At 40.0% G+C, this 12,639-nt stretch overlaps 1 protein-coding gene across 4 annotated transcripts in view; it reads left to right on the forward strand.

Moving 5' to 3' along the window:
• LOC114773151 (tyrosine-protein phosphatase non-receptor type 13-like) overlaps positions 1 to 11,735 on the forward strand; it is a 70,130-nt gene extending 58,395 nt beyond the window's left edge. For 2 of the 4 annotated variants that reach the window (XM_028965686.1, XM_028965685.1), the window contains exons 30-35: positions 3,145 to 3,364; positions 5,042 to 5,212; positions 5,551 to 5,725; positions 5,796 to 6,006; positions 6,091 to 6,128; positions 9,924 to 11,735. In XM_028965686.1, the coding sequence (XP_028821519.1) occupies positions 3,145 to 3,364; positions 5,042 to 5,212; positions 5,551 to 5,725; positions 5,796 to 6,006; positions 6,091 to 6,128; positions 9,924 to 9,994 (886 nt within the window). In that variant the 3' untranslated portion in view covers positions 9,995 to 11,735. Of the gene's footprint in view, positions 1 to 3,144; positions 3,365 to 5,041; positions 5,213 to 5,550; positions 5,726 to 5,795; positions 6,007 to 6,090; positions 6,129 to 7,687 lie in introns of all 4 variants that reach the window. The other 2 variants (XM_028965687.1, XM_028965688.1) reach the window with 2 other exon arrangements.
• The last annotated feature ends 904 nt before the right edge of the window (positions 11,736 to 12,639 follow it).

Raw genomic sequence — 12,639 nt, forward strand, 5'->3', positions numbered from 1 at the left:
TGTTCAGTGAGGTGGGGACAGTCGGTTTCTTTCTGAAGTTGACAACCATCTCTTAGTCCTTGGTGACATTGAGAGTCAGGTTGTTGCTCCAGCACCAATCCACCAGATGTTTTATCTCCTCTCTGTAAGCAGACTCATCATTGTTGGTGATTATCACTACTGTTGTGTCATTTGCAAATTTGATGATGTGGTTCAAACTGTACTGTGCAGCACAGTTGTGTGTCAGCAGAGTGAACAGCAGTAGGCTGAGCACGCATCTCTGTGGGGAACCTGTGCTCAGTCTGAGGATCTTGGAGGTGTTATTTCCTTAATACACAGACTGGGGCCTGTCTGTTAGGAAGATCCAGCTGCCAGCTGCAGAGTGGAGAGCTTATTCACAGAATGTAAAACTTCCTCGGCAGCTTCTGAGGGATGACAGTATTCAATGCCGAGCTGAAGTCAATAAATAGCATTCTGGCTTAAGTGTTTTTTGTTGAGGTGGGAGAGGGTTGTGGAGTGGTTCGTCAGCAGGCGAACTGAAGTGGGTCCAGATTCTGTGGAAGTTGGGTCTTCATGTGCTTCAGAATCAGCTTCTCAAAGCACTTTGTAATGATGGGTGTGAGTGCTATGGACCGGTAATCTCTGAGGCATGTTGACTTCTTTGGCATTAGAATTATTTTATACATATACCTGAGAGTGACAAATGAAGCAAAGCATAAAACCCAGGTAAGGCAAAAGACTTACCTAGATTTAGGAGTCCGATGAGATGCATTGAAGTGACAGTACATGGTTACTGCACAAAAATATTTTTTATTCACAGTCAAATTATATGTAATTTTGTTACCTTGCCATTTCAAGACTGTTCGAGTTATCAAAAACTTTTGCATCTTGTCTTTATAATTGCCAATTTTATAGCAATTCCAACAAGCCGTCTTGGATCCTTGTTTCATTTGCCTTGGATGGGTACGTTAAACAATCAATTTTATCTCACTTCTTGTTGTATGGATTTAATGGGTGTTATTGGGGAAAATGTTCATCCTAAGAAGATGAACATGGCCATTAAATTTGATGTTGATACATGAAAGTATGTGCAACTGCACATACGCTGCACATAGGGCACGCTTCAGAGGGCACAGTCAAGCCCCTGGTGTCAGGATTGACTGCAGCTGAGCTCAACACCGGTGGCCAATCCTGACAGCGCTTAAATGCCAGAGACTTCCGCCCCTTCGAAGTCTCCGGCATTTTCGTGAACTCATTCTGAACTTGACTTCCCTGAGTGAATGTCTTTATGTTTTTGAGTTCTGGCAATCGGCACACGCCTGCGGGCAAGTTTACGTTCTTTATTGTAGTTAAATTGTTTTCGGCCACCGCGCCGCTGTTTATTTGTATTTATTGTTTATTTGTTAATAAAACCCCGTTCCCAGCATGTCAGACCTCTGCGCTTCCTTCCCCCGTAAGTCCATAAGCGTGACACCTGGTGACTCCCAGGACCCATTATTTCTGGAGGCCCTTGTGGCCCTAATTCCTAATGACTGTGCAAACCTGGGCATTGGAAATGTCTCAAAAATGCCCTAAACCTGCAATAATAATAATAATTAGAGACCAAAATTCCAGAGGTCCAGGCGTTTTTCGTAGGAGCGCGGGCATAACCTCTTGAGCTGGTCTCAGCTGTGAACTGCTAACAAGGCGTGACCAAGATGCGTCACGTTAAATTTGGTGACGTTTGGAGCTTGTTTAAAAATTAGCATGTTAGCATTCTAATACTAGCATGCTAACATCAAAAAGCCTAACAGGGCGTGGCCCAGATGCATCACGGTAAATTTGGTGATGTTTGGAGCTTGTTTAAAAATTAGCATGTTAGCATGCTAATGCTAGCATACTAACATTAAATATGCTAACAGGAGCGTGGCCAAGATGAGTCATGTTAAATTTGGTGACATTTGGAGAATGTCGAAAACTTAGCATGTTAGCTCAAGGCGTAGCATGTTAGTGGCCGAAGGACCAGGCATCCCTAATAAAGTGGCCAAAGGACAGGGCGTCCCTAATGAAGTGGCCGAAAGACAGGGCGTCCCTAATAAAGTGACTGAAGGACTGGGCGTCCTTAAAAAGTGGCCGAAGGACAGGTCGTCCCTACTAAAGCGGCCAAGGGACCGGGGGTCTTAATAATGTGGCTGATTGGCATCCTAATGAAGCTGCTGGTTTAAGATTCCATTGAATTACAGTGCTGTGGCTGCTGCTGTATCAGTACCTCTTGTAGGGCCCCCTTTGCTGGCAATGACACAGTAGCAGTACCACTGAAAAGGGGCCCCATTTTACAAATGCTACCAATGCTAAAATTAGCATTCAATGCATTCTAATGGGCAAATGACCCTGTTTAAGCACTAATAGCTTGGCATTAATCGCTTGGCAAGATCTACGAGACAACATCAAAAACTTCTTTGTATGTTAAACCATCTGGACGTCCAAAGAAGTCAAATTTTGGACTAGGATAATAAATTCGTTCCGAAAACACTTTTTGGGGAATTGCGTGCAGACCGTAAATCCGACCGAGCCAAGCCATATGTCAAACCGTGAGGAACGAAAAGCCATTTATATGAAAGTTGTGTGTGTGCGGTGAACCCTGTCATCGTAAATTCTAAGAAACCAAATTTTTTCACATTTTTAATAGTTTTGTCACAAATTGTGGGCGTCCCCTGGTCCCCAACGAAGCAACCAATATGTCATTTTGTGCAGAGGGGTTCGTTGTTTCTGTGCATTTCATGGTCTTAGCGTGGCAGCCACAAATGCAAGACATGGCCTTTTTTGCTTTTTTCCTTTTTTTCATGTTTTCCTGACAACTGTTGGGGGTAGCAACACATAAATATGCACAAATTCTGCAGTCCAGTTTGTTTCTATAGATTGCAACATATGTGTAGGAAGAGGCGTATGGATCTTTTAGGTCATGTTTTTGTGCATATACAACAGTTATAATTGATGTTATTAATTTTTTTGGGGATCGATATCCAGACCTCTCGCTGTTTATAGGGAAACTCTCTTGTTTAAGTTGTATGTTGTCTTTTGGAAATCCCAGAGGCAGTGGTGGCCTAGCGGGTAAGGAAAGGACCCGTAATCAAAAGATTGCCAGTTTGAATTATGTATGTTGATGACACTCTAATCTGTGTGCAGTGACACAAAACATGATGCAAACAGCTCCACCTACTGCATGGTATCGAATGGCCTGGCTTTCCTGGCCACTGAAGATTACCTTGCCGTTGCCTCAGTCTCAAGCCCTGTTCAGCCCCCTGCCCATCCCTCCTCACCCACACTCCTTCCTCACACTCCGACTGAAGGCTGGCTGCAGCCACCTCAGGAAGTGGAGGATGAAGAGGATGAGGACCCAAGGAAGGTGAGAAATCAATGGTCACAGCTAACATTGAGTACGATGCATAGTGGTTACAGTGTATAATTAATTATTTGTTCCTCTGAACATTTTTAAAAAGTGGATTTCAAACTTAAATTTAGGTAACACGTTTATGTTATGTATAGTTTATAATAGACAGTTTATGTGAAAGAATGGCTTGTTCTGAGGTGCTCAGTACAACCATGTTAGGATGCCACCTGTACAATAACTCAATTGGCGAATTGACTACTGAATGTTGAACAGTAAGTATTATAACAAAGTAGAAGTAATTTTGGGAGTAATTCAGCCATATACTAGTAGGCAACGTAAAATATTAAAACGAGGAATAGAGTGTAGATATGAAAAATTTGTCATGCAATTTTATTACTCTCATTCTAGAGTTGCAGAATTTAGAATCGTCACTTCATTGAACATGCATGCAAATCATTGAAAAATTCAGCAAAAAATTCAGCAAATGTTTTTTTAGTTTCTGAATTAACTTCAACCAGTCTGGACTCTGCACTCCATCGTGTTCAGATGTAACTTTGCATACAGTTTATGCTTTTTTACACACCCTTTGATTTACATTAAAATATTTTTTACGTAACTTAAAATTCACAATGCATCTGCATTTCAGAATTCTACATGCAACACCCATATAATTAAAAAAATTAAATTGAGGTTTTGGCAAATTATAAAAATAAACTGAGAATGTACATGATCATCTTTGAGATGTTTCTGCATCTTTCTTGGGAAAAAAAATGGATTGGCCATGATTTGCCAAAAGGCATCTGAAGGACTAAGATCAAGAGAAATAAAATTCTCAAAGATTAAACTAAGGGTGATTGGCTAAAAGCAGAGGACACATTTCATGTGCTGTGTAGCAGTGTATCACAATGACAATCACTTTACAAAAAAAGGCCAATACCATCCCTACAGTGAAGCATGGTGGTGGCAACATCATACTGTGGGGATGGTTCACCTTTCAGCAGGATAACAACCAAGCCAAGATATCAAAGGAGTGGCTTCAGGACAACTCTGTGAATGTCATTGAGTGGCCCAGTCAGATTCAGAATTGAACATCTCCACAGAGAGTTTAAAATGGCTGTTCAGAGATGCTTCCCATCCAACCTGATGGAGATTGAGAATGCTGCAAAGAGGAAAGGGCAAAACTAGCCAAGGATAGGTGTGCCAAGCTTGTGGCATCATATTCAAAAAGAGGCTGTACTGCACCAAAGGTGCATTGAGTAAAGGCTTTGAATACATTTACGGAATTTATCAGACGCCCTTATCCAGAGCGACTTACAACCAGTAGTTACAGGGACAGTCTCCCTGGAGCAACTTAGGGTTAAGTGTCTTGCTCAGGGACACAATGGTAGTAAGCGGGATTTGAACCTGGGTCTTCTGGTTCATAGGGGAGTGTGTTACCCACCAGGCTACTACCACCCTTATACTTATGTACATGTGATTTTCTCAGTTTTTAATTTTTGAAACCTTATATAGAATTTTGGAATAAGGCTGTAACAAATATGAAAACTGTGAATACTTTCTAGATGCACTGTAAATATATGCTTTGTCTCCTTAACTCAGTTCTCTATTCTGACTGACAATACAGGCTAATATGGTTTGCAGATATATGTAATATATTATATAGTATACTGCATGCATTTTGTGTGCCTTTAGGATGTGCTGAAGGAATTTGAACTGAATGTTAGACTCACCAAGTCTTGGAGTGGCAGTTTTGGCTTCACCATCACTCGCAGCAGGATAGACGGCTGCTACTATGTCCAGGACATTGTGGACAACCCAGCCAAGGCCGATGGAAGGTTGAGAGCAGGTGATAGATTAATCATGGTATGTACATACAAACACATGGACACACACAGAATAATATATAAATATTGGAATGTTACCACAATGTCCAAACTGTAATTTCTTAAAAGCAGAAATAACAAAAGGTGAATGAAGAAAAGTGAGAAGTGAACCAGGTTTATAACCCCACCCCAGATATACGTGCAATCAATATATGTATTAGCCCAACCCTGCTTATGCTGTGACCGGCTGGGACATAAAGCACGAGGGGGTCATCAAAATAATAAAACACAAACAGGATTTCACCTGCATACTTAAAAAAAGTAAAAGACATATAATACATTGCACGTGTAAACACATGAACACTGGTCTGTCTGCAGGTGAATGGATGCAATGTGACCTTGGTGTCAGATGACGTGGCTATGAGCATCCTGCGTTCGTCCTCAAAACACCTCAATATGGTTCTCGGACGTGCTGTACAGAACCTCATTGCTCCGCCCCCTCCAGAATGCCTGCCCGACATCATTCTGCACAAAAAACCCAGTGGACAGCTTGGTGAGGGGAATGCTGGGTTGTTGGAATTGGGAAGATTTTGTGATACAGAACTGTGTATCTGTCACCATAGGGATCAAACTGACTGGGGGCATCGGCAGCAAGTGGCAGGGCATCTATGTGGTGGAGGTGGTGCCTAATTCCCCCGCAAGCGAAGAGGGCAGTATTCAACCAAATGACAAGATCCTATACATCTGCGGCAAGTGCACCATGGGAATGTCCCTGGAAGATGCCGTAAAGAGCTGTGAGAACACAACGCACAAAGTGAAGCTGAAGGCTCTGAGGTACAGCTGATGCAGTGCATGGATGAGGGTGCGCTGGAATATGCATTATAGCTTTGGACAATTTTGCCTTTTTTGTTGTTTCAGAGAAGACCAGCCTGTGACACCCAAGGCAAAATGGAATGGTATGTATTCACGTACATTGACTATTTGCCAGTATAAAATGTATTAACTTCTTTTGGATCTCAGAAGTGCAGATTGAATCTGTCCCTTGTATAGGGTAGTAAATTAATAGTCTGACATACCACATACCATAATAAATCTATAAAAAGAGGACATAATAAAGTGAGTTGTTTGTGAATGTGAGTTATAGGTGCTCAGAAGTCTGTGTAGTGAGTTCGGTTTGTAGCAGTTATGCTCTCAGCAGCAGCCAGTTAACATGATCATGATTATTGCTTATTCAGCCTAGCAATAGATACTGATTATACATCCACAGTGGTGTGAAAAAAGGGTTTGTCCCCTCACAAATGTTTCACTTTTTTCCAAGTTATAAAATTAAATGTTTCAGATCATCAAACAAATATAAATACAGGGAGTGCAGAATTATTAGGCAAGTTGTATTTTTGAGGAATAATTTTATTATTGAACAACCATGTTCTCAATGAACCCAAAAATTCATTAATATCAAAGCTGAATGTTTTTGGAAGTAGTTTTTAGTTTGTTTTTATTTTTAGCTATTTTAGGGGGATATCTGTGTGTGCAGGTGACTATTACTGTGCATAATTATTAGGCAACTTAACAAAAAACAAATATATACCCATTTCAATTATTTATTTTTACCAGTGAAACCAATATAACATCTCCACATTCACAAATATACATTTCTGACATTCAAAAACAAAACTGCTCACTAAGGGTGATGGGTGAAATGCAGAGGACACATTTAGGGAAAGTGTTGGCTTAGTGGGTAAGGAAGCGGACCCGTAATCAGAAGGTTGTGGGTTCACATCCTAGTGGTAGTAGCCTAATGGGCAACACACTCGCCTATGAACCAGAAGGCCCAGGTTCAAATCCCACTCACTACCATTGTGTCCCTGAGAAAGACACTTAAATTGCTCTGGATAATGGTGATTGGCCCATAAACTAAATAACTGGTTGGGCCAGAGAGTGGAGTGCAGGACATGGGAGATGGCATCCTCTGTTGACCTGTTGGGACAATAGGTGAACTGCAGGGGGTCAATGTTACTTGGTATGGATGAGGAGATGATGAGCTTGTTTAGTCTCTCATGGTCCCCACGTGTGCAAGGAACTCGTTGAAGATAGTGGTCACATATCAATTTGCATATCAGTGACGTCATCACGTAGTATCTGACAAGTGTCACGCACCATGTATTGTATTATATTAAAACATTACATCCAGATGCACAATAAATAGGTTCTTATTTACACATTACTTTGCGTGATGACGTCATACAAAATATATTAAGTATACAAAATAATTCATGTTTTCTCAAATTGACTGGCCATCTCAGCAAAAACATTATTTGAAATATGTCTGTTTAGCCATAACTATATTTTTGTATAAAAATATAGTTGACTATTTGTAAAAGTAATATAAACTCTGTTTGATAATATATATATTTTTTAAATATAACACTGACAACAAACAGTTACATCCTTTTAAACAATCACAGTGTACTTACTCTTTTTAACATTCTTTGATTTCCATTTCGATGATTCACAGATTAGAAAGGATATCATCTTCGTCTTCACTGTCCAGCTGCTTTGTCACTGAGCTGGTATCAGCAGAAGAGGATGGTGTAGCTTTAAAACTGTATGCTGCAGTGGTGCCAAACTGTTGTAGTATGTCATAGGGTAGCTTATGCTGGTAAAAGTTTAACCAGACAGCTTCAGTGCATACCGAACAAGGAGTATGGAATTAAGAGTGTGCAGTGACAGTCTGTTTCTGTTTCTAGTAACAGTCTGGGTGGAATAAGGCTGTAGTAGTAGCCTAGGGGTAACACACTCGCCTACGGATCAGAAGACCCAGGTTCAAATCCCACTTATTACCATTGTGTCCCTTAACCCTAAATAACCCTTAACCCAGGGGGACTGTCCCTGTAACTACTGATTGTAAGTCGCTCTGGATAAGGGCGTCTGATTAATGCTGTAAATGTAAATGTTTCTTAAATTTGACTTCACCACGCTCATTTGGATGAACAGCTGTTCAACCTCTACATTTGAGTGTGGCAGTGAAAGGGCAGCCAGTGCTGTTCTTCAAATGGTATTGACCAAGAAGCATCTGTGTAGTTATATACTTCACTCCAAAACAGTTGATTCCCAACTCATCAAATGTATGTTTCTCCATTGGGAAACTATTTTGTCAATTGTCTGGGGCTTGTACCCCAGTAGCTCAGCTACATTTATAATTTCAGTGTTGCTTTTATTGTGCTTCAGTGTTTCCTTAACACTGAATAGAGCCATGTAAGATTTCGAGATTGTCTGGGAGCCTTGCTTGCAGTTCCTTGCTTAGAGCAATGACATAATTGATGCATCGTCTTCAAATTACCTTTTCATCCTCTATGGCAAGACTGAGCTGGGACAGTGTACTTTCAAAAAGGTGACCAAGATATGGTGCTGGACTAAGATGACCATAAATGGCATCCTTTAGAACATCAATCTCTGCTGCAAACTGATAATAAGAGGTTAACCAGATTGTTCAAAAGCTTTTGGTGCGATGCATATGGAAGTTTATTGCTGCAACAGAATCTGAAGAGGCAGTGTCGTGGAAATTATTTCCATCACCGAGCGTCTGAGGAGCCACAATGAGAAACAGGTAAATGAATTTAGTCAGGCATTATTTACATGTGCACATGTGAAGACTCGCTATAAGAATCTCCAAAGGTCTGAACACAGTGATGTGTATATAGTCAGTGAAGCACTGATGTTTATCTTTGTGTCTGTTGGTGCCAGTACAGAACACAATCTCACACATTCCTTCAGAGATAAGACTGTCAGACCCAAAGATTGACGAATCTGTTTCCCTGGCTCTGGATGAGAAACATTTAAGACACACTCTTCTTTCACATTAAACACTTTGCTTTCCAATTTCTCTCACAGCAGCTTTGCAAGCGATACCTAAATGGTCACATGCTAGCAGTGAACAATGTTCCACAATGGCCATTGCCATATTAGCTTCTGCACTTTTGCAGTTATCCACTTTCCTAACTAGCTGTGGTAATGTAGACTGCTTTGCAGGGTTATATGGTTTTGATTTATTTATATGCTTTGCTGTATATTTTTGCAAGCATATCTGATTTGCAGTATGCACGGTATGCTTGGCAGTCATCCCCAGGTACTGGCTTCAGCTATCCTTTAAATTCAGGTACAGACTCCCACTCCTTTCTGTATTTCTTGCCGACCAGCATTATAAGCAGTGGTCCGGGCATTCACTGCAGGGCAGATTGGTCTGTCATCCCATGGTTTCTGTTTCGGGAAGAGTGTGATGCTAATTTTTTGGGCATTTCATTACCAAGCATGCTAACTAAGATCATTGATACCTCCTCCTATCATTGATGTAATCTGCGCAGGCCCGCAATCGATGTCATCGAGTGCGTCCTGCAGCGTGGCAGACAATTCTAAAAATACGGTCAGACTCAGACTCTGGGGCAGAGGACATCTGGTCACCCTAACAAAATTTTAAAAAGTAGGAACCCATTGGGATGTTTGACAGCTCTCACCTTCTGATCTCACACCCTGCTTCTGCATTCTAGAACACTTCAACTTGTTACAGTCCAGCACAGCACAACATCTCAACCATAACCAAGACACTTTATCATTCTGATAGCGAACTTGCACTTAGCCTTACTTTGCACCTGGAGCACAACAATTCAATTGATTTCTCAAGACAACAGCCCGGTTTTGTTTTAGCAGCTGACAGTGAAATCACTGGGATAGGTAATGTCAACTGTTGTTGCCAGGTGCATGCATTCAGGAGACAGAGAGGTTTGGTTCTACAAGCAGCAAGAAAGAAGGGTCCACCTCAGTGTGATGATCAGCAGGATGATTCAAAGAAGTGCTGTGCCTTCAGAAAATACAAAAAATGTCTGAACCAGCCTGCTCAGATCAAGAAGAAACAAACAACAAACAAAGCTGAATTATTTAAAAATAATATAAACCTTACTTAAACTGTACTGTAATTAAAAGTATTTTCAAATTGCTTTGTTGCCATGTATTTGCAGATGGTTGCTATAATGCATATTAAAAATTTAAACATATCAAAACCCTGTAGACTGACAGTAAATATTTTTCTCTCTCACCCCAATACAGGTACATTGTGTTAGCGAGTGTGGCTGCCATGTGGCTCCATTTGAAAATAATTTAAATGCACACACCAAAAATGTGATCTGAATCTTGTTTGATTCCATCTTTATTCAAGATTCAATAGAGATTTATTGTCAGTACAACAGTATACACAGTATACCGTGTATTGAAATACTGTTTCACACAGACCTTAATCCATTGTGCAATCGTAAAAGAAAGATTGCAAAGTGGGCAGAATGTTAGGAGGTGCATGAGGCTGGAAGTGTATTGATTGTTGGGTTTAAAATGTTTTGGTGATTGGCAGTGCATTGAGAGCTCTGACTGCTTGTGAGAAGAAGCTCTTGCAGTGTCTGGCAGTTACAGTTCTGGTGCTGCACAGCCATCTGCCAGATGGTAGGAAAGAGAACAGAGCATGTAAGGGGTGGTGAGTCCTTCACAATGTTGCGAGCTTGACAGATACAGTGTTTCTCGTAGAACTGAGAGTTGGGTGGAAGTGGAACCATGATGATGCACTCTGAGGTCTTCACTATTAGCTACAGGGCCTTCTGTTCAGCGACAGTCCAGTTCCCGTACTAGACAGTGATGTAGCAGCAGAGAACACTCTCAGTGGTCCCCCGGTAGAATATGGGGATTGTCTTTGGCTTAGATGATATAGATTATAGTGTTCACAGACCTAATTTTGTGAGAGAAGTGTAAAGATGGATTTATTCTTTCACACAACCTCCTCTTCGCTCATATCCACAGTTGAACTGTTCACATATAGTAATCAACAAAATGATTAGAACACCCGCTTTACATATATTGAACTTAAAAGGTCCTTTTCTTCCTTTTTCTTTTCTCTTCATGTCCAAAGGAAACAGCATGCTTAATACAACAGAGTCAGGAACAAAGTTCATTAATATGTACAGCAAATCAACCAAATAAATTTGGTAACAAAAATACAAATAACATAAATCAAACATAACAGGCACACATAAATCCTTCATAGTAATACATAAATTACTGGCAGTTACATGTAGTCTGCTCTGTAAAATGGGTTTTGCAGAGCTAAGCATACTGTACAAAGCTCAAGTACTCATGAAATATATCTGGATGTATATACTGTATGAAATTATTATTATAATATATAACAGTAACATTAAATTAGAATCATTACAAATGTGTATTTCACAACACAAGGGTACAAATATCTGTCCTCTTTATTTGTGGCACAACTATATGTGAATATTTGTCTAAATACTTTGTATTAAATTATTAGTTTTAAAGAGACAATTTAAGAGAAATTCCTCTTCAGCCACACAATTTCACATCTACACCACACAGCAAATAAGAGTCCTTCAGGAGCTGCCACTAAACCCCTTATGTTGGGGGAAAGAAATTTTACATTACATTTACATTTATGGCATTTGGCAGATCTAAGTTTTATTTGCTGAATGATTTGAGCTTGTCCTCGATTGTTAATCTTTTTGTTTTACAGTATTCACTTTCTTTTATTGTTTTGAAACTGCCTTGTTTTTTGTTTTAATGTCTTGTAAACACTTTATTTTCTTTCCTGGTGGTCTGATCAACCAACTTAAAAATCCCCCTTATGTGTCGTTTGGGCAGGTCAGTTGTTTGGTCTAAACCTCATTTATGTTTGTTATAGTGTTCTTTTCAGTTTACCTTTTTTGGTGGAGAACTTATCTTGCTTATGTTTCTTCTGTTAAAACAGCTGACTGGGTGATTTAACTGGGTGTGTCACCTTACACATGACTGTATATCACTTCTGCTGTAGAGATTCATGCCACAAGCATTATGGGTATGTCCTGTCTGCTGATGGGGTTGTAAAATGTTTGAAAAGAACTTTTCACGGACTGCTTGCCACTGATTCAGTTTGCATCATATAATCAAAATGAAGTATGGTGAACCTATACAATGTGTCTAGTAAAAAACCTCTGCAGTTAAAGTTTATAAATAATTGTCATGTGCCCACGTAACCCTATCCAGTGTTCACCTGCCCCATACCTGCTGTTTCACATCTGTTGCAATGTCTTGTAACTGTCATGACTTCTATGTTTGTCTGTTTTAGTTAGTACTTTCTGTGTCTCTTTCTGATATCTAATGTCTAATTTCCTGATACAAGTCTGAATTTGTCTGTTTTGTTGTTATCAGACCTGTCTGCAGGACAATAAAATTAATCATTTGCACTCACCATCTTACATTACAAAATGTTCATAATCTATGTGTTTTTCACCATCAGGAATATGTGGTTGCAATTAAAAATGAATAAGAACAAATGAATGAAAACATTAAACTAACATTCATCTTTTGCTCCTTTTAATGCATTGTTTAAAGCTTGGGAGATTGATATTGTATTTGATATTGGCTGTAGAA

The sequence above is a fragment of the Denticeps clupeoides genome, unplaced genomic scaffold (genome assembly GCF_900700375.1).
Source record: "Denticeps clupeoides unplaced genomic scaffold, fDenClu1.1, whole genome shotgun sequence".
Lineage (NCBI taxonomy): Eukaryota > Metazoa > Chordata > Actinopteri > Clupeiformes > Denticipitidae > Denticeps > Denticeps clupeoides.